The sequence below is a fragment of the Gopherus evgoodei genome, chromosome 9 (genome assembly GCF_007399415.2).
Source record: "Gopherus evgoodei ecotype Sinaloan lineage chromosome 9, rGopEvg1_v1.p, whole genome shotgun sequence".
Lineage (NCBI taxonomy): Eukaryota > Metazoa > Chordata > Testudines > Testudinidae > Gopherus > Gopherus evgoodei.
In genome coordinates this window covers 69,847,859-69,870,243 of record NC_044330.1, presented here as the reverse complement: position 1 = coordinate 69,870,243, position 22,385 = coordinate 69,847,859, and the positions used below count along the sequence as shown (strand labels likewise).

The following is a 22,385-nucleotide window of genomic DNA, read 5'->3' as shown; positions in this document are numbered from 1 at the left end:
ATCAGAGCAACACAAGAAGCAAAGACAAATTTGTAAGGATTTTTATCATTACATGCAGGAAACTGTGGGCTGGGGTTGGAGGGAGGGAAGTGCCCTTCCTGCATGCATCACTGTCCAACTTCTTTAAGCAGTATGCCCAGGGTGCGTGTCACCTTTTCCTTCCCACTGGACTCAAATTTACCACCTTCTCCTCCCTCAGCCCCACCCCTGGAAGCCAAAATCCTCACTCCTTCTCCTCTCTCTCCCCCCACCCCGGAAAGCTCAGCCATCATCTAGTAACTGGCAGAGAGACCATACTCCATGGCAGCCTCCTGCCTGCTCATCTGCTCAACTTCAATCCCACTATACCCTCTGTCTTGCCAAGTCTGGAGTCCCACCCCTCTACTCCAGCTTCTCCACCATCCTCACAACCCCTGCTCCAATCTCCCCCAGCCTCACCTCTGGTCAATCCCACACAAAAGCCTTATGTCTCCAGTCGAGCTTCCTCACCGTCTCCGTGTGCCAGGCACTCACCTCTCCCAGCTTCTCCTCTGGCCTCAACACCTCATCCGCAGTCTGGGAACCAGCAGAGAGATAGTGCTCCATGGCCGCCTTCAGCATCCTCCAGTTGAGACTTGCCATCTCTGACCTCCAACTGCCGCCTCCAAGTTCTGGCCCCAACTGGGGCCTTTGAGACGTGGTTCTAGAACTGCTGAGCACTCCTGCCCCGTGAGTGTTCTATCACAATGACCTGGCTTCCCTCAAGCCAAGTGGTTTATGTGGTTTCATCATTTCAGGACAGATTCATGGAGCAGGCGTGCTCCCTGTTCATGAGTGATGTGCTGTGTCACCAGAGAGCCCTCAGAGGGTGGTTTGTCCTGTCCACAATACTCTACCCTGAGGGAAAGCAGGCTGTGGCAGAGAAATCCTGAATGACCTGCAGCTTCAGGCAGTGGCTCTACTCTCCATGGCAATGAGGAAGTCTTCAAAACTGCTGGAGGCAACTGCTTTATCTTCCCCCATAACAGTGATATCATTAGGGTGTCACCAGTTTGGCATTCAAACAGCAGATTATTTTGTGAGGTGGAACCTTAAAACCAAAGTTTTCACCGGCACCGAGGTTTGCCGTGTCCTGCTTGGCCAAACGTGCCCCCCACACATACATTGCTCCACCACTTTCTAACCCAGGCCATGGCTACACTAGAGAGTTGCAGCACTGGTGAGGGGGTTACAGCGCTGCAACTTAGGATGTGGCCACACTTGCAAAGCACGGCCAGCGCTGCAACTCCCTGGTTGCAGCGCTGGCTGTACACCCGGTCGAGCCTCGGGTGTAGCGATTCCAGCGCTGGTGATCCAGCGCTGGTCAGCAAGTGTGGACCCCACCAGCGCTTTTATTGACCTCCGGGGTATAAGGAGGTATCCCAGCATACCTTTTAAGCCTCTCTGGTAATCCTGCACACTCCACTGCCCTGGGCTCAGCTGACCCCACCTTTAAATGCCCCGGGAATTTTAAAAATCCCCTTCCTGTTTGCTCAGCCAGGTGTGGAATGCAATCAATCAATCAATCAGCGACCATGCCTCCATGCCCCAGACGAGCCCCAGCATGGAACAGTTCCGAGCTGCAGGACCTCATCAGTGTTTGGGGTGAGGAAGCTGTGCAAGCACAGCTGCACTCCAGCCGGAGAAATTATGATACCTATAGGCAGATATCACAGTCCTTGCTGATAAGGGGCCATGAACGGGACGCGTTGCAGTGCAGGGTAAAAATTAAGGAGCTGCGCAGTGCTTACTGCAAAGCCCGTGAGGGAAATCGCCGCTCAGGAGCTGCCCCCACAACCTGCCATTTTTACAAGGAGCTGGATGCCATACTTGGGTGTGACCCCACTGCCAATCCTAAGAGCATGATGGAGAGTTCAGAGCAGGGAGAAGTGGGGGAGGGTGTAGAGGAAGCCTAGAGTGAGGCTACTGGGGTGGAGGGAGACACCCCGGAGTCCCTGGAGGCATGCAGCCAGGAGCTCTTCTCAAGCCAGGAGGAGGCTAGCCAGTCACAGCAGCGGGAAATTGCTGGTGAAGAAGAAGCAGAGGAGCGTGCTCGGGGTAAGCAGATTTTGTTTTGGGAGAGGACGATTTGGGTTATGGCTGCCTGCATGCATGCCTAAACGTGGAATAGCCCATTGATTTGCTCTATCACGTCTCTGTAATCTGCCTCGGTAATCTCTTGAAAAGTTGCAACCAGAGCGTGGGCAATGTACTTTTGCAAGTTTATAGGGAGAGCCACCGTGGTCCTTGTCCTGGTCAGGCTAACTCGTCCGATCCACTGTGCAGCGAGGGGTGAGGGGACCATGGCTGCACACAGGCAAGCTGCATAGGGGCCAGGGCGGAATCCACATTGCTGTAGAAGACCCTCCCTCTCTTCCCAGGTAACACGCAGCAGTGATATATCTGGCAGTAGGAAACCCTGTTGAGAATTTAGGGATACTTCAGTGCAGGATGCCAGGTTCGCGTTCCCTCCGCCCCTGGCAGCAGGTCGCGAGCACCGCGTTGCGTTCCGGTCTCCCCACCCCCTTCCAGCAGGTCGCCAGCACCGTTGTGCGTTCTGGTCTCCCCACCCCCTTCCAGCAGGTCGCCAGCACCGCTGTGCGTTCCGGTCTCCCCACCCCCTTCCAGCAGGTAGCCAGCACCGCGGTGCGTTCCAGTCTCCCCACCCCTCTTCCAGCAGGTCGCCAGCACCGTGGTGCGTTCCGGTCTCCCCACCCCCTTGCCAGCAGGTAGCCAGCACCACAGTGCGTTCCGGTCTCCCCACCCCCCTTCCAGCAGGTCGCCAGCACCGCGGTGCGTTCCGGTCTCCCCGCCCCCCTTCCAGCAGGTCGCCAGCACCGCTGTGCGTTCCGCCCCCCCCCAGCAGCCCAGCAGTTCCGCGAACCGCCCCCCCCGCCAGCAGCTTGCCAGCTTCATGTTCCCTACTGTCCCCTGTGCAGGCCACCAGCTACCTCCTGTACCCAGTGCAGATAAACCCCAGTGAGCCATCAGTCAGTTCCCCCTCCCAAGTGAAGTCGGGGCAGAAACACTCACCCCATTGCTCGCCATGCCTTCGCTTCCCTGGCCTCTCTGTGTTATGTTAGGTATGTGGGAATGATGCTACAAAAAGTCTACAAACTCCTTCACTGTGTGATAATAAACAATATAGCCTCTGTGTATTACATGTTTCTATCTATGTCTTTTTTAGTGACCCTGACTAATGCAGCTGGATCACCGGCCTCACGTTGAGAAAAAATCCACGAAAATCAAAAGAATTGATCAAAGCAGTTATGAATCACTACAACAGAGAAAGTAGGAAGACGCAGGAATGGAGAGAGAAAATGTATGAGTGGAGGCAAACACAAAGCAGGAGAAAGGAACTGGCTACCAAAAAAACCTCAAAGCACATGATAAGCCTCCTGGCTCGCCAAACTGACTCTTTCGAGTCTCTCGTAGCCATGCAGGCAGATCTGTACTGTGGTAACCCACAACCCTCCCAAAGCTCTCTTTCTTGTTCCCCAGTATTTGCACAAAACACCTTTCTCCAGCAGCCAGTTTCTTATTACCCCCAGCTGCCCCCAACATCTGTACGATCACCTACCAGCCCTGATAACTACAATCCTTACCCTGTGCACTCCACCCCCATTACTCTGCAGCATAGTAATCCTGAAGTGCAGCAGACATTGAACAGCAATCCAAACAGGACATATTCAAACCTCTGAATGTACAGTCCACCACCCTAACCCACCTTGCCTTTTATGTACTGTACTTTGAATAAAGGATTTTATGGCTTTTACAATACGTTTTATTATTGCAGGAAGTGGTAAATACTGTACCCCAAGGTAGAACATAGCACAGCAATGGCACCAAACATTACTGTTGGCTCTCAGCATCAAATTGCTCCCTTAAAGCATCCCTAATCCTTGAAGCCCTTTCCTGGGCCTCCCTATTAGCCCTGCTCTCTGGCTGTGCAAATTCAACCTCTAGGCGTCGAACCTCGGAGGTCCATTCCTCACTGAATCTTTCACCCTTCCCTTCACAAATATTATGGAGGGTACAGCACGCGGATATAACAGCGGAGATGCTGCTTTCCCCCAAATCTAGCTTCCCATAAAGAAACCTCCAGCGGGCTTTCAAACGGCCAAAAGCACACTCCACAGTCATTCTGCACCGGCTCAGCCTGTAGTTGAACCGGTCCTTGCTCCTGTCAAGCTTCCCTGTATACGGTTTCATGAGCCAAGGCATTAAGGGGTAAGCGGGGTCTCCAAGGATCACAGTGGGCATTTCGACGTCCCCTACTGTGATCTTGCGGTCTGGGAAAAAAGTCCCGGCCCTCAGCTTCCTGAACAGGGCACTGTTCCGAAAGATGTGTGCATCATGCACCTTTCCAGGCCATCCTGAGTAAATGTCAGTGAAATGCCCACGGTGATCCACAAGCGCTTGCAGAACCATGGAGAAATACCCCTTGCGATTAACGTACTCTGATGCCAGGTGGGGTGGTGACAGAATAGGAATATGCGTCCCATCTATTGCCCCTCCACAGTTAGGGAAACCCATTTGTGCAAAGCCATCCACAATGTCCTGCACGTCCCCCCGAGTCACAGTTCTTCTTAGCAGGGTGCAATTAATGGCTGTGCAAACTTGCATCAGCACCATTCCAACGGTGGACTTTCCCACTCCAAACTGGTTCGCCACCGATCGGTAGCTGTCTGGAGTTGCCAGCTTCCAGATTGCAATAGCCACCCGCTTCTCCACTGGCAGGGCAGCTCTCAATCTCGTGTCCCTGCACCGCAGGGTAGGGGCGAGCTCAGCACACAGTCCCATGAAAGTGGCTTTTCTCATCCGAAAGTTCTGCAGCCACTGCTCGTCATCCCAGGCTTGTAGGACGATGTGATCCCACCACTCAGTGCTGGTTTCCCGAGCCCAAAGGCGCCGTTCCACGGTGCTGAGCACGTCTGTTACTGCCACAAGCAATTGAGCGTCTTGAGCATCAGACGTTTAAATATCATCGTCTGACTCCTCACTGTCACTTTGCAGCTGAAGGAATAGCTCCACTGCCATGCGTGATGTGCTGGCAACATTCATCAGCAAGGTCCTCAGCAGCTCAGGCTCCATTTGTAACAGAAATCTCAGAAATTGCGCTGCAGACTCACAATGCCGCCAAACTGCTCGGAATGTGTAGCAAAGCACCACAGGGCATTGGAACAGGAAGCGGAAAGACCCGCACACTTCCTTCCCCTTCCCACAAGCCACAGCGCCAAAATGGGATGAGGTGCTCTGTGGGATAGCTGCCCACAATGGACCACTCCCAACAGCATTGCAAGTGCTGCAAATGTGGCCACACTGCAGCGCTGGTAGCTGTCAGTGTGGCCACACTGCAGCGCTGGCCCTACACAGCTGTACGAACACAGCTGTAACTACCAGCGCTGCAGAACTGTAAGTGTAGCCATGGCCTGGAGAAGTGGCTGTCCTTCAGTGGAGCTGTATGCACAGAGTCTGTGAAAGGCCATGGAATCATTCGGGAATTAAGGTGCTATACAAATGGTAGCCATAAGAGTAGAAAGGAAGCGACTCGCGTAGCACATTTAACAATCGGCAACATTTCCGTCTGGGAAGGCACTGCAGAGCTGTTCTGCTGTAGAGAGTGCTATCCCTTTAAGGAGCAGCCGAGGCTAAGTGAGCTGCTATGTCATGTGTAGGTGCCATCACCGTGCCCGTGCCTGGGAACCAGGAAGCAACTACACCATCTAGTGTCACAACCATTGCAAGCGGGGAAATAAAGCGCCTAACGCGAGAGGCTGATTCCATTTGGAAGCAGTTTGCTGGGGTGTTGGCAACGAAGGTGAGGCCTGAGGATACGGGGCTTGAATCTTTGAAGCACAGTGTGTAAAATGTGCGCACATTTGTAACTTTGCAAATACCGCTAAAGCCCGAGAGTCAGGAGGGGAGGATGTTTCCTTCTCTGTGCCCACTTCCAGTCTCTCCTCCCAGTATTTTCTCTCTGGATCTCTGTGGCCCTGGTTCTCCTTGCCCTAATTTCCTCTGTGCTGCCTCCCTGTAGACCCATCAGCATTTGGAAGATATTAAATAGAGAGAGAAATCTGGAGAGACACATAAGGAGTGCCCCATTGAACACTGACACTCATTGGGGATACGCCATAGGGGACTGGGTGAAAAATATTGTGGGGGAGGGGAGTCTTTCTCCATCCTAAATAGAGACATGTGGCATGTAAGTGTAGCAGCTCAAGCTTCAGAGCTTCACTTGCAGCTCTTCCTGCCCCTTAAGATGCTGCTATGTCTCCAGGAGGGGTGTCACAACTCGTATTGAGTTTATCGAGCTTATGCTCAAATAAATGGTTAGTCTCTAAAGTGCCACAAGTACTCCTGTTCTTTTTACAACTCTGTATGTTTGCTAGGGCAATTCAGACATGGCAGGCTGATCTGTGTCTTCTTTCCATTGCTTTTTGTGTGTGTGTAACTTTTGATATTTTTATTATTTCTATAAATGTTTAGTCCTTCTAAGTATTTGCCTGAATAATATCTTGTGGTAATGAGTTCCCCAGACTAATTATGCCTTGTATTTTTTAATTCCTTTGATTGGTTTTAAACTTGCTGCCTTTAATTAAACTGAATACTGTAATGTACAGCACAGTGAATAAAGCAAAAGGTGATAGCCAGAGCAATGCTTCTCCCAGCTTTTGTCTGTTTCACGTCATTGCTGTGTAACTTGTGTTTCTATAAAATTTCCCACTATCTAGAGTGTTAATAATGTGGTGTCGGTTCCAGTGTTTCAGCCCCTGCCTTCTGGGATGGCTCTCTCCTGCTCACTGAGACTGATACGCCTGCACGCTTGCTGGCCGGTGAGTCTGAAACAGGCATCTTTGAGCACTGCACCAGATGAGGACTGCAAACAGGTGGCTGGGAGGAATGAAGCAACGAGGAAAGGTGGACGAAGGAGAAAAAGCCTAGACAGGATCGCAGCTTCCCAGGCCTGGAGTCCTCTGGGAAGAGAGGTATAGAACTTTTGCAGCATATGCTGTGCGAGCCCAAAGAACCTGCACCTTTCTGCCTGCGGATCAGGTGTTCATAACTGTAATGGAACCAATTACATCAATAAGAACTAACCACTCACTCTCTGGAGTGGGAAGGGTTCAAAGAGCATGATCAGTGTCTGGGGTTCATCTACACCACCAAAGCAGCCAAGTTTAACAAGACCTTGCCCATGCAAAAAAGAAAGTTGTAACTTCAACTACCCTGGCAAGTCCCCCAGCACAACCGTTTTGCATTTAACACACCACCCAGTTACTCCCAGTGATGCAGATGTTACCATTTTCAGAGGAATAGCAGCACACTGCTGCTATATTTCAACATGTGACTCTGCACTGCTGAAGTGCTAGTGTAGACAGCAAACTCTGGTGCAGCAACTGCACCAAGTGCAATTGGCCCTCCCAGTTGACTGCCTGAAGCACTGGCTTCATTACCTGATAAGATGGCTGCATGTCAACCCTAGAGCAGCTCAGACAGCAAGTATTGGGCTTATGTCAGCTGTGCTCAGCTGTCCCTTCTCCTAACCCTCTTGGGGCAGGATAAAGAAACATTGAGATGGTTTCCCTAGAGTGCAATATGACAATTAATAACAGAAATTAAGAAGCACAGGTAAGGCATAGGTAAATAAGACTTGCCATATTGGATAAGGCCAGAAGTCCATCTAGTTAGCCATCCTGTCTCTCTTACAGTGGTCAATACCAGATGTTTCAGACAAAGGTGTAAGAAGCCCAATAAGGGAAAATTATGGTATACCTGTCCGTAGAGTAAGGTCATGCTAAACCCAGAGAGCAAGTGGTTGAGGTATACTGTGAAATACATTAGTTTATATACATTTTTCATTCATATCCTTATTTTTAATGTAATCCTTTTGGGGGGAGTCCTCTTAATTGCTCTGCCTCAAAAATACTATGTGGCAGAGAGTTTAACAGGTTAATTATGAGCTGTCTGGTAACGTGTAGATTTCTGTTGCCTGAGTGTTTAATCAATGTGTATGAGCAGTTCAGATTTTCCCTTCCAATATGTATAGCAGTGCAACTGACTACACTATTAGGATGTTTGCCAAAGAGAGGTAACAATAGATGGAAAGATGATCTGGTGGAAGATACAGGATGGATATCTCAAATGACAAAATCTGATTAATAAGGGTAAGATTGGGGGATGGGACAGAAGTGAGACCATTGTCAGAGGGGACAGACCAATTAGGGCAGTGAGATGAGGTCTGTGAGGTAGGCTGGAGGAAGCCCATGGAGGGTTTTCAAAATAAGGACTGTTAAAAAGACAATATGATCTCTTTACTCCTCCTCTCTCCCCGACTGTGTAGTAGTAGGATTTTATGTTTGTATTTTGTATTGTATTAAATGTATTGATGTATGATTTGACCATATCTGGCCTGCCAGCCACCCTTTCTGAAAGCAGAAAGGAATGGCCTAGTGTGCCATTGGTAGAGATGTATCAGCCAGAATTTTGTGTCTGAAGCTGATTTCAAGGCAGTAACAGACCTTTTAGGGTCACCACTTTGTTGTACGTTTAGCATTCTAAAATAAGTAAAAGAGCAGGGAGTTGGACTAGATGACCTCCTGAGGTCTCTTCCAACCCTAATCTTCTATGATTCTATGAATGCAATGATCGTTTTTTCTTGCATTGAAATTTGATATTCCTGTTCAAATGCTCTGTGTAAATCAATCCTGTTTTGTGTGTGAATGAGGAATGTGTGAAGGCCATCACTGGACCAGATGTTCTAGGGAGGAATCGAGGATAGACGTAAAGGTGCCAAGAGATTGCAACACGCCCCTATTGAAATGTCAGAGGGGGACAGATTGACAACTCTAAAAATGAGACAGGCATCTATCAATGGGGACAAAATAGCCGTGATCAAAACCAGCATGGGGTAACTCCCTGAGAGACTAATGAAAGAACAAAATAAAAAATGTAAAAAACAATTTAAGAAAACAAGCACTCGTCAAACAACAATTGATTACAGCATGACGGTGAAAAACTCATTGGTCTCAATGAAGAAAAATCACTATATAAACAAGGTGCTTTGCCATGAAACTTTGGGTTCATCCTGCCAAGACTTCCCTGGAGCATCGTGTCGCGACCGACATCACCCGGCTCCTACCTACCCGTGATCAACCTAGTTGGCCACTAGATTGATCCGGACTCTGGATGGTAACTATAACATTGACTGGCAGGACAGACAGAGAGAGAGAGAGAGAGAGAGAGTGTGTGCGTGCGCGCATGTGTGTGCGTGCGCGCGGCGCTAATTGTTGTATTTCCAATAAATGTGGTGTATTGCCTTTTCCCCTGAAAAAGATCCCGGGTGCTTCTTATAAGCATAACATTTTAGAAGTTTCTTTCTCCAAACACAGTATTAGATAACCACTCTGTTCCCCCTACCTCACAACCTGGAGTCAGTCCTCATGCTGGGATCAGCTGGACCTCTCTTTGTCTGTTTGAGAGGAAGCATTTCTCCTGGTACTGTCAACTCAGTGTGACTCAGAATAGTAGCCAGGATCTGCAGGACAACTGGCTTTCACTAGCCAGTGCTATGCAAAAGTCTGGACCAATCCTCTTGGGGGGAGGGGAATAATCATTTAAGATTCCTTTGCTCAAAATATAAGTCACCAAAAAGGAATAGTGAAGGTGACCACTTGGGATTTAAATTTGGGGCACAGCTGGTTTTACAAGTTTCTAAAGTGCGTGTAAGAATTACCTGCTTTGGCCATGAGGTAACCAGCAATCAATTTATTTAGATGTGTGGTGCAGTGCCCCATGCCACTCCATGTGTTACCTGGGCCTGAGATTGGCTGTGTTTGGAAAGCAGGTGTTTCTGGGGTTTACAGCTGTCTTGTGCTTTTCAGACTAACCAATGTGGCAACTCCATTGTGGAGATTCCCCTATGAAGAACAGCTGAAGGTAAGATGTGCTCACAAGGAGTTTCCTCCACCACCATTCCCTCCCCACCTCCTCCGAGAAACTTCCTTAGAATCTTTCATCCTCATGTAATCCTCTAGTACTGTTCAGATCCCATTTACTGCCAGTTTCATTCTTTTAGAGTAACCTCATAGATGGAGCTATACTATATGAACTGAATAGAAATATATGCGTGGACTACTTCCTCTACTAGATGAAATCAGAACCAGTCAACTGTGTGTTATAGGCCCTATGGTGTTGTGTTGAGACTCTCCATTAGCTCAAGTGGTAGAGGCCTGTGCTTTAAGAACATGGGGATCCAGGTTCTCTCCCTGCTGTTACTGTGAAACTCTGAGTGGCCAGGGTGTATAACTTAAGGACAAATGTGAAGCTCCTATTGGGCTGTGGCTTGGTTATAGTATTTTCTTCTGCTCAGTGGGGTGCTCTCCCTCTCCAGTTGTGATGAGCAAGCTTCCTCCAGTGCAAATGTTAGTGTCTTGGAACTTTTCTGCAGGTGAAGTCTGAGAGTCAAAAGAAGGTGTTGCAGACACTGGCTTCTCGTCTGAGGGAGCTTGGTACAGACAAACTGGAAATCACACAAAAGCCAGATGGGCTTTGCTGTCCCCTCCGTTCTATTGTCCCCTCTGTGAGTACTGGAGAGAAATCTTTCATGGGAATGTCAGGAGAGCTAAGCCCCTGACAAATCTCTTCCCCTGCTTCTGCTGAGTGCCATGGTGGGGAAAACTGCTATGCACTCAGAACAACTACAGTGAGTCCAGCTCCTGCCAAACTGTCTACTCTACATCTAATGAGAGCCCTGGGCTGTGAGGTAGTTCTACCCACTAGAAACTGCTGCCTTGGATCCAATCCCAGCTTCCTGTATGCATCCACTGGCTATAACCCATGAAAAGCTCCAATCATCACCCCCATCAGTCCACCACCTTAAGTATCCCAGGGATCCCAGTCCCCAATAAACCTCCTGCCCTGTGTTCACAGAGCACGACTTGGAAAGGGGGTAGGGGGGCTAAACTGCTCTCCTGGCAAACACTCTGGAGTCTAGGTACTTACACACCCTCCCATCCTATACTGTTTGACAGTCATGCACTACATCTCATGCTGCCAGTAAAATGCCCAGAATTGATTCCCATCCCCCATCATTTCTTGCTTCCTGGCTTTACCCTTTCCTCTTCTCTCCCCCAGCCTGTCATTAATGGCTACCAAAACAAATCCACATTTTCTGTGAACCAAGGACCTGATGGGAACCCCAAAACTGTGGGACTCTATGTGGGAACTGGCAGAGGTCAGTGCACGACAAAGCACAAGGCTGAAAGCTGCCTAGATCATACTGGGTCATAGGCATAGTCACGGCCCTCTACTTTGGATCTAATTGTATAGCAAGGTCTCTCAATTCTGCGTAACTTTAGTGGGAATGTTAGCAGTTCTGTAGTGGCTATGGATAAATTGAAAAAAAATAGGTTTCTAATAAATTTGGAAGCAAACACCACAATCAAGATAGTAGCCTATTTTTTCTGTTTATATTGTTATACTGATTTTATGCTGAGCCCACATTTTCAGCATGCTGGCTAAGGCTAACCATGTTGCAGAACCACATCAAGGGGGAAGCTGGAGGTTTTGGCAGTTGGGTAGGTGGCAGCTGTGGCTTGGACACCTGAGCAGTCATGGGAGACCATGTGGGATTGTGGGATAAGCATATCAGCTGGCTCTTCCTGCTAAAGTTTGGTAGTGAAATCATTAGCAATGTTGACATTTAAATTGTCATCTTTGGGTTTCCTGATTAACACTTCATAAAATGAATGGTGCAGTTCACACCTCTCCGAGATGTTGTTTCCAGCTGTCTGCAGGCTCAGGAAGGCAATTCTGTTTTGTTTGTACCCAGGGCTTCTCTATGTGGTGGGGTAATACGCCCTACGAGAGTATGATTTCTAAAGCACATTAGTGTGTTGGTGCATTAATTGGTTTGTGTAGACCCTGCTGCTGAGCACTAATGGATCCCTAGTGTGCTTTAAATGTACTGTCCCAAACAGCATTAGGAACAGCACTAAATTAAAGCACACTAAGGAACCTTTAGTACACACCAGCAGGGTCTACATCAAACAATTAATGCACAACACGTCAGTATGCTTCAGAAATCACACCCTTGCAGGGTGCATTACTCCACCGTGTAGATTAGCCCTCAGTTCAAGTTTTTAAGCTTTTCTTTGTAACTATGAGAACTAGCCACAATTTTTTTTAACAGAAAACTTAAATTCCAGATCAAAATTCTGTGGCAAGGGGTGAATTCCATGGCAAAGTTCACTGCCATGGCATATAGCGGGCCCTGGATATAGCCAAAAACCAGAGCTCTGGGGTTGCTTAGTTGCAAGTGGATCATGGATGAGAGGCTAGATTAAAGAGGGAGCACAGCCTCAGCCAAACAAACCCAGTCTATTTTCCTTTATATTTTCAGCCCTTTTCTAGCAGTGGTGCCATGCTGCACATGTGCCTGATGCAGACTCATGCACTGGGGGCAGTGATCGTGAGCATTTTCATTTGGAAATAAATCTCATGGTTTCATGTGACTTTGCCTTCTGATTGCTGAACTACAGGGTTTGGTCTTCCCACTATAAGCCTGTCTGAGCAATGCCATGTCAGTCTAAACTATGTCACCGCTCTGGACCCATTCCATTACTCTCTAGTTAGCAGAAGCAGAGTGAATTGGTTTTGATATCTATTATTAAAAACACCTTGCTCAAAGGAAGCTGTTGCATTAAAATGGATTTAAAGAAGCTGTCAGAGCATTAAACATTTCTTGCAAACTACCGAAATTACATAATCGGGCAAGGACAAACCTGATACTTCGTGGAGGCTGCCTTGGACCCTGACCCAAATAAGATGGAATAGGGGGAATTGAGACACAAGTGTGTCTGTTCCATTGCAGTGCAGTTCGCAGAGATCTGGGGCTAGACCTTCATATCTATCTACTGTGCAATACCTGGCATTAGTGCAATGATTTACTATTCCCTGTTTCAGGGTACTGTTACAAGACCACAACAAGAGATTAAACACCCATCTGTCTTTCCACAGCAAGGAATATTGTCTGTGTGCGAGCCAACCACTGGAAACATGCCCGAAAAACACAAACAAGTGGCCCAGGTAATGAAGAGCTGTGTGCATGTAGACAGAGTAAAGAAAGGAGTGACAATGTTTGTTTAGTAGGAAATACTGTAGTTGAGATTATGCAGAGTTTTCACGATAAGTCCATATCACATGCTTTGTAACATACTGAATATGTCCAAACTCGGTCCTGACTAAAGTAATATTTCTGAAAACTGAGTGCAGTTAATTTGTCCATTCTTGCATGTGCATTGAATCCTGGAGTCTTAAAACTGCCGTACGGTTGAATTCCTGTAAAGTCACTCTCTTTCTGCGAGGCAGAGGAAATGTTAAGATTCCAGGACAGTAATGCTCAAATAGCTGAATGTTACAAGTTGAAACTTTTGAAGTGGCTTGTTTTCATTGGGAACTAATCTTCAAGATAGCTTTTAATAGATACAGTTAAGTGAAGTTATAAGCAATAGAAAAATTAGTTTTGCACATGTGCAGCATAAACTTTCTAATAAGGTTAGAATTATGATACTATGTATAGGACTATAGATTAAAGAGAATTCCTAATATCAGTGGTATTTATTTGTACTTTATTTTTACTTAGTGCTATGAGGAATTTCTTCAGCAGTCCCCACTGGATCCCTGCCTCCTGTTTCACCAGGGTGGCCACTGGCGCGAGCTCACAGTACGCACCAATAGCAGTGGACACATCATGGCCATCATCACCTTCCACCCCCAGGATCTCAGTCAGGTGAATATGTTAGTGACAATGAACTACCCACCGCCACTGTTCTGAACCCACCACCACTGTTCTGTACCAAGCAATGTGAGTCAAAGTGGTGGCAGTACCAGAACATCTAGTTGATAGGGAATATTGGCACTATCAATATAAGAGCTACTAACCCTGTGGGAGCATATCACAGATAATATTAAAACTATGCTGCTCATGAGGGATATAGCAGTGCTGATGTCAGAAACCAATCTAATGCTATTTTACAGTAATGCCAGTACAAGGTCTACCATGTTTATGGTAGATATAATCATGGCAGTGCCAGACCTGCTCGTTCATATGAGATAGGTATGGTGTATAGCTGAAGATAGGTATTATAAAAATCAGCATAACCAGATGGATCTTTTTTCTTTTGCTCTCGGCAGGACGAACTGTGTAATCAGAAAGCATTGCTTAAGGAGTTTTTCACTTGTGGGCCTGGAGCAGTCTGCAACCTGACATCATTATATTTCCAAGAGAGGTAAATTTTTTCAACACCTGATAAAACTTGCATCATGTCAGAAAATGGAGCGAGAGGCAACAGGAATATTGCAAATGAAACTCCACTGTTACCCCCTATTTCTTACCCATATCCTCAAACCTGCAATCCAACTACTCTCCCATCAGGACAATTCTTCTAGAGATTGAAAAATAATACTGATATTTGTTTGGACAGCCTTTCTACAGACACTATTGTAGGATGGCTTTGTCTTCATTTAAGAATTTCAAAGCACTCTGGAAACATTAATACATTATGCTTTGCAAAACTCCTATGAAACAGGTAAATACATATTTTTACCGTTGTTTTACAGATTGGGAAACTAAAGTACAAAGCTGAAGTGACTTTCCCAAGATTACAAATAGAAGGTCTCATGCCCAGTCTTCTGTTTTAAACCACAATAATTAATTCCAGGTTTTGAAAGTGACAAAATTTTTTGTAAAATGATCACTTCAACTTGCTGAAGTGTTCTCAGAAATAATAACTCAAAGGTGGTGCTTTAGATTAGAGAAGAAATCAGTCAGAGGATTGCTGTAGATGGAGATCTGGTCTAGATCAATGGATGTTGGGTGAGGGGGGGAATGTTCTCTCTGTATTTTAACACTGTATTAAAGGAAGTAAAATAAACTGGCTCTTTGTTGAAAATCCTGTTCTCTAATGGATTCTCTTCTTATATCCCCTTCAAGTATCATGACTCGAAGTTCCCACCAGCAATCCCCCTATCAGCTTCTCTATGGAGAACCATACATCTTTGAGGAGGTCCTGGGCTTGAAGTTCCGCATCTCTCCAGATGCCTTTTTCCAAATCAACACAGCTGGGGCAGAAGTTCTGTACCAGACAGTGAGGAAGTTAAGCCGGGCTGATAAGAACACTGTCCTTCTTGACATCTGCTGTGGAACTGGTGAGAACTGACAATTGCAGTGGGGTCGACACAAGTCTGTGTTTGACAAGGTCACGATTTTATTCTGGGTGTGAAGGATATGATCTCTCCAGAATTTAACCACTGTTTTGCTCCCTATTTCTTCATCTTAAAACCTTGAATTTCTTTCTCTCTCTCTTTTTTTCCAGGTGCCATTGGTCTCTCTCTGGCTCACCAAGCATCTAAGGTTGTTGGTGTCGAGGTAGTGGAGCAGGCTGTAGAGGATGCCAGATGGAATGCAGCATTCAATGGTGTGAGGAAGGAATTTAAAATCCATTGCTGCAAAATACAAAGTATCTCCTAAGTGGAGGGCTCCTAATAGTCCCAAGGTGGGCTGCAGATGTTCCAGTAAAAGGGAGAAGCTTCATGCTATAACCACCTCACTCCTCTCTTTCTTACTTCACAGCAATGCTCCTCTCCCCTTTCTATTAACTCTGTGATGAAAGGGCATGAAATGGTCTTGGTGGTTAAAGAGAATGGAGGTTGATGAGAGGATGGCTGTGGGAATGGCAGTGGAGGACTACCTAGACTTGATGTCAGGTCCTCGTGCCTTTTCTACCTCCACATCACAAAATGGGCAAAGGTTAACATGTGCACTGACCCACACCCCCAGATGAGCATGCCATCTTGGGTTCCACACGCAACTCAGGGCTTTGAGTCTAGATGATGGGGATATGGGCAAGAACTTGCAGCTTCCCACATGGAAAGTCAGCAATGTAGACTTACCTTTAGGGGAAAATTGGGGGAATGTGGCAAGGGAAGATGATCTGGGAGGGTGCAGGCAGGGAGAATCCATAAGATGTTCTCTGTTGACATGGAAAGCATCCCTATGCCAGGTATGCATTTCTCAGGGAGACACCCTCTTGGGATGAGATACCCTGAGTTTTGCTGTGCCTGAGGGATCCTCTCTCTCCATCTTCTAGTTGGGTTGATTCTGTGCCTGCAGGGAGCATTTGGATGAATGATTTTTCTGCACAGGGATCTCAAACTGTGAATTTCACAGTGGAAAGGCAGAGACGGTGTTGCCGCAGTTCCTGATGTCGCGAGAGGATGACCGGCTCCTTGTTGCAATTGTAAACCCATCCCGGGCTGGACTCCGTAAGAGAACATCTTTTTTCTTTTTGAGATCTGACAATATCTTTCTCATTTTGAAGGGAAAATATACAGAAAAGAAAAAAAAATTAAATAGAAACGTGGGAAGTGTCATATTGTCATAGCCCATTTAGTTCAGCATGCTAGTATCAAAATGGCGAACACCAGCTGCTTCAGAGGAAAGTGCAAGAAGCTCTGCAGTAGGCACTTACAGAATAAACTTGGCCTCATTATGTGTTGTGGCAATGAGTTCATACAATGCACAGTTAGCCTGTAGAAAAGAGTATTTCCTTTAATTGGATTAAAATATTATGCCTTTCAGTTTCATCGAATGTCCCTCTTGCTCTAGTTTTGAGAGAGGTTGAGTAGCAGTGCCCTATCTGCCTTCTCTTTACCATTCATTATTTTTCTATGCCTTTATCAGTTTTCCTCTTTAAACAGTTGCAATCTTTTAAATCCATCTTGGATTGGAAGTTTGTGCACGCTTCTCATCAATTTGGTGAGAGAGTTCATCTGCCATCTGTCACTTCTTTGGGAAGACGCGACAAGCTCCCTCATATCAGTGCTCAGCCTGAACCATCTTGGATCCTAGTAGTGTGGTTTGCCTTGCAACAGTGACATTGACCTGCCACCTTGGACCCTAACGATGTGAATTCCCTTGTGCCTGAGCACTGCCTGTTCCACCCGCTGCCCTTCTATTTTCCTTGTTAAGGGTGGTTGGTTTTGATTGTCCAAATGTAGTTCTGTGATGTTGGCCTTATAGGAAAATGTTGACTAATCCTTAGGGAAATCTCTGTTCTGGGCATGTTTCTCTATGTAAATGCCTGATGTTTTTCTGCTCTCAGATTATCATGTGGTGCGGGCCATTCGAAACTGCGAGGCCATCCGTACGTTGATCTATGTTTCCTGCAAGCCTGAAGGAGAAGCCATGAGGAACTTCCTTGAGTGAGAAGGAGCCCTTTGGGGGGGGTGGGAGTGGGGTGAGGATTTGTCTCTGTTGTTATGAGGGAGAAGTGCCATGCCCAGAGGAAAAGAGCACAACAAAGGAGTGAAATTGCTTGGGGAGGTTTTAATTTGGTCTGAACCTTACTGGGGCTGGTCTTGTAGGGCTCAGGCCTGCCCGCCTAGCACATGGCCAGCAGTTTTTACATCTGTGTGCCTACTGGTGTGTCTATTCACTAGTTGCATATTGTGATAAAAGACATTCAAGTCACTTTAAAGAATTCAGTGAGGATGTGGGCTCAGTGGGTAAATACTGTTTAAAAAACGGGGAGGGGAAAAAAGTGAGCAAGATGCTTAAATGCATTCATAAAGGGATAGAAAATAATGTAAAACTTATTGTAATGACACTGAATCAAACAAGCAGTGTGCCTTCATCTGGGTTACTGTATCCAATATATTCACCATAAAGAAAATAGGCTCCCATCTGGCAAATGAAGTCAGTGGGACCATTCACATGCTTATAGTTAATCACATGGTTAAGTATTTTGCAATGTCAAGGCCAGAGAACAAAAGGTCTGCAGAAGAACAATGAAGATGGTTAGATTAGAGCAAAGCCCACAGGTAAGTGGGGAACAAGACCTGGGAGATGGGTTGGAAACAGGAGGGAGCACGGGCTATAATGGCAGAGAGGAAGGAGGGTCAGGGCAAAGCTGGGAGGCAAGATCAAACCAGTATCTTAGATGCCTTTATACAAATGCAAGAAGTATGGGTAATAAGCAGGAAGAACTGGAAGTGCTAATAAATAAATACAACTATGACATTATTGGCATTACTGAAACTTGGTGGGATAATACACACAACTGGAACGTTGGTGTGGATGGGTATAGTTTGCTCAGGAAGGATAGACAGGGGAAAAAGGGAGGAGGTGTTGCCTTATATATTAAAAATGTACACACTTGGACTGAGGTGGAGATGGACATAGGAGACGGAAGCGTGGAGAGTCTCTGGGTTAGGCTAAAAGGGGTAAAAAACACAGGTGATGTCGTGCTGGGAGTCTACTACAGGCCACCTAATCAGGCGGAAGAGGTGGATGAGGCTTTTTTCAAACAACTAACAAAATCATCCAAAGCCCAAGATTTGGTGGTGATGGGGGACTTCAACTATCCAGATATATGTTGGGAAAATAACACCGCGGGGCACAGACTATCCAATAAGTTCCTGGACTGCATTGCAGACAACTTTTTATTTCAGAAAGTTGAAAAAGCTACTGGGGGGAAGCTGTTCTAGACTTGATTTTAACCAATAGGGAGGAACTTGTTGAGAATTTAAAAGTAGAAGGAAGCTTGGGTGAAAGTGATCATGAAATTATAGAATTTGCAATTCTAAGGAAGGGTAGAAAGGAGTACAGCAGAATAGAGACAATGGATTTCAGGAAGGCAGATTTTGGTAAGCTCAGAGAGCTGATAGGCAAGGTCCCATGGGAATTAAGACTGAGGGGAAAAACAACTGAGGAAAGTTGGCAGTTTTTCAAAGGGACGCTATTAAGAGCCCAAAAGCAAGTTATTCCGATGGTTAGGAAAGATAGAAAATGTGGCAAAAGACCACCTTGGCTTACCCTTGAGATCTTGCGTGACCTACAAAATAAAAAGGTGTCATATAAAAAATGGAAACTAGGTCAGATCACGAAGGATGAATATAGGCAAATAACACAGGAATGCAGAGGCAAGATTAGAAAAGCAAAGGCACAAAATGAACTCAAACTAGCTATGGGAATAAAGGGAAACAAGAAGACTTTTTATCAATACATTAGAAGCAAGAGGAAGACTAAGGACAGGGTAGGCCCACTGCTCAATGAGGAGGGGGTAACAGTAACAGGAGACTTGGAAATGGCAGAGATGCTTAATGACTTCTTTGTTTCGGTCTTCACTGAGAAGTCTGAAGGAATGTCTAGTATAGTGAATCCTTACGGGAAGAGGGTAGGTTTAGAAGAGAAAATAAGGAAAGAGCAAGTAAAAAAGCACTTAGAAAAGTTAGATGCCTGCAAGTCACCAGGGCCTGATGAAATGCATCCTAGAATACTCAAGGAGTTAATAGAGGAGGTATCTGAGCCTCTAGCTATTATCTTTGGGAAATCATGGGAGACGGGGGAGATTCCAGAAGACTGGAAGGGGGTAAATATAGTGCCCATCTATAAAAAGGGAAATAAAAACAACCCAGGAAACTACAGACCAGTTAGTTAACTTCTGTGCCAAGGAAGATAATGGAGCAGGTAATCAAAGAAATCATCTGCAAACACTTGGAAGGTGGTAAGGTGATAGGGAATAGCCAGCATGGATTTGTAAAGAACAAATCATGTCAAACTAACCTAATAGCGTTCTTTGATAGGATAACGAGCCTTGTGGATAAGGGAGAAGCGGTGGATGTGATATACCTAGACTTTAGTAAGGCATTTGATACAGTTTTGCATGATATTCTTATAGATAAGCTAGGAAAGTACAATTTAGATGGGGCTACTATAAGGTGGGTGCATAACTGGCTGGATAATCGTACTCAGAGAGTAGTTGTTAATGGCTCCCAATCCTGCTGGAAAGGTATAACAAGTGGGGTTCTGCAGGGGTCTGTTTTGGGACCGGTTCTGTTCAATATCTTCATCAACGATTTAGATGTTGGCATAGAAAGTACGCTTATTAAGTTTGCGGACGATACCAAACTGGGAGGGATTGCAACTGCTCTGGAGGACAGGGTCAAAATTCAAAATGATCTGGACAAATTGGAGAAATGGTCTGAGGTAAACAGGATGAAGTTCAATAAAGATAAATGCCAAGTGCTCCACTTAGGAAGGAACAATCAGTTTCACACATACAGAATGGGAAGAGACTGTCTAGGAAGGAGTATGGCAGAAAGAGATCTAGGGGTCATAGTGGACCACAAGCTTAATATGAGTGAACAGTGTGATACTGTTGCAAAAAAAGCAAACATGATTCTGGGATGCATTAACAGGTGTGTTGTAAACAAGACACGAGAAGTCATTCTTCCGCTTTACTCTGCGCTGGTTAGGCCTCAACTGGAGTATTGTGTCCAGTTCTGGGCACCGCATTTCAAGAAAGATGTGGAGAAATTGGAGAGGGTCCAGAGAAGAGCAACAAGAATGATTAAAGGTCTTGAGAACATGACCTATGAAGGAAGGCTGAAGGAATTGGGTTTGTTTAGTTTGGAAAAGAGAAGACTGAGAGGGGACCTGATAGCAGTTTTCAGGTATCTAAAAGGGTGTCATCAGGAAGAGGGAGAAAACTTGTTCACCTTAGCCTCCAATGATAGAACAAGAAGCAATGGGCTTAAACTGCAGCAAGGGAGATTTAGGTTGGACATTAGGAAAAAGTTCCTAACTGTCAGGGTAGTTAAACACTGGAATAGATTGCCTAGGGAAGTTGTGGAATCTCCATCGCTGGAGATATTTAAGAGTAGGTTAGATAAATGTCTATCAGGGATGGTCTAGACAGTATTTGGTCCTGCCATGAGGGCAGGGGACTGGACTCGATGACGTCTCGAGGTCCCTTCCAGTCCTAGAGTCTATGAGTCTATGAGTCTATAATACAAAACCTAGGATTATTTTCTAAGAATATAAAGCCTTTCCTAGCTCTGATGTTTTGTGAGAAATCAAATCTTAAATTTGTCCCTGGTGATTCAGATTAGCCATGCTTTATTGGAATTGGTCCAGGACTGAAGAGAGCAGGTTCCAGACCTCAAACAAGTGTCAGTTTCAGTCTGAGTGATTGTTCTTTCCCAAATAATAAGTATCTTTAATGCATCTTCTGATTTTTCATGGGTAGGGAGGAGTCAGGTATTCTAAAGAAAAGGGAACGGAGAGGGGAAGGATTTTAGAAACACAGACAACTCTCCTCTAGCTCTGGATTAATGGGGAAACTGATGCCTTTTGATCCTTCTTTTTTTATAGGTTTTGCTGCCCACCAGACTCTGGGAAGAAACTTGTAGGAGAGCCATTTTCCCCTCTATTGGCTGTCCCGGTTGACATGTTTCCCCACACCATGCACTGTGAGCTGGTGATGCTCTTCACCCGCTGAGGGGCCATCCTGGTTTATGTGTTTTCCTACAAAACAGGACTTCATACCTTTCAAAGTTGAGGGTGAGAAAGAACTACAGATGTTCAGAAAGCTGGAATGGTTGTGGCTCTAATTTAATTTATTCTTTTGAAAGTTGTAAATTAAAACTCTTTTGGGAATTCTCAGCCTGCCTCGCTGTGCTGTCCCTTGCATATCCTATGAAGTATGAAGCCAGTGTGCACTGAGATTTTCTGTGTGAAAAGATCCTCTATTGTAGTTTCTCTTTCCCACTCAAACCTTATCCCCTTTGCTAGGCTATCAAAATGGTTTAGACACCTCTTAACACAGAACAGTAGAATAGGGGTTTTCATGGGCAGGATTTGGTGAAACTGCTTTAAATATACTAAATACAAGTCAAATCCTTTGTACTTTTAGTGCTATTGCCATGTTATTGAAGTAGGGCTGTCAATGAATCGCAGGTTTCAGAGTAACAACCGTGTTAGTCTATATCCACAAAAAGAACAGGAGTACTTGTGGCACCTTAGAGACTAACAAATTTATTTGAGCATAAGCTTGTGGGCTACAGCCCACTTCATCAGATGCAGAGACTGGAACATACAGTAAGAAGATAGATAGATATATATACAGAAAACATGAAAAAGTGGAAGTAGCCATACCAAGTGTAAGTGGCTAATTAATTAAGATGAGCTATTAACAGTTGACTCACGCGATTAACTCAAAAAAATTAATCGTGATTAATTGCACTGTTAAACAATAGAATATCAACTGAAATGTATTAAATATTTTGGGATGTTTTTCTTTGTTTTCAAATATCGATTTCAATTACAACACAGAATACAAAGTTTAGAGTGCTCACATTATATTAATTTTATTATAAATATTTATACTGTAAAAATTATAAACAAAAGAAACAGTATTTTTCAATTCACTTCATACAAGTACTGTAGTGCAATCTCTTTATCATGAAATTGCAACTTACAAATGTAAGGATTTTTTCTTATATAACTGCACTCAAACAAA

The 22,385-nt window shown here is 45.5% G+C and overlaps 1 protein-coding gene across 1 annotated transcript; it reads left to right on the top strand.

Moving 5' to 3' along the window:
• The first annotated feature begins 5,412 nt into the window (after window positions 1–5,412).
• On the top strand, window positions 5,413–21,529 carry TRMT2B (tRNA methyltransferase 2 homolog B). The gene is given in 16 exon segments (XM_030575331.1): window positions 5,413–5,839; window positions 6,784–6,936; window positions 6,939–6,995; window positions 6,998–7,010; window positions 9,906–9,960; window positions 10,472–10,603; window positions 11,158–11,257; window positions 13,042–13,072; window positions 13,074–13,110; window positions 13,667–13,813; window positions 14,218–14,312; window positions 15,017–15,231; window positions 15,399–15,500; window positions 16,228–16,347; window positions 17,187–17,286; window positions 21,239–21,529. Coding segments are annotated over 15 exon segments (1,461 nt in total). The 5' UTR covers window positions 5,413–5,839; window positions 6,784–6,806; the 3' UTR covers window positions 21,366–21,529.
• The last annotated feature ends 856 nt before the right edge of the window (window positions 21,530–22,385 follow it).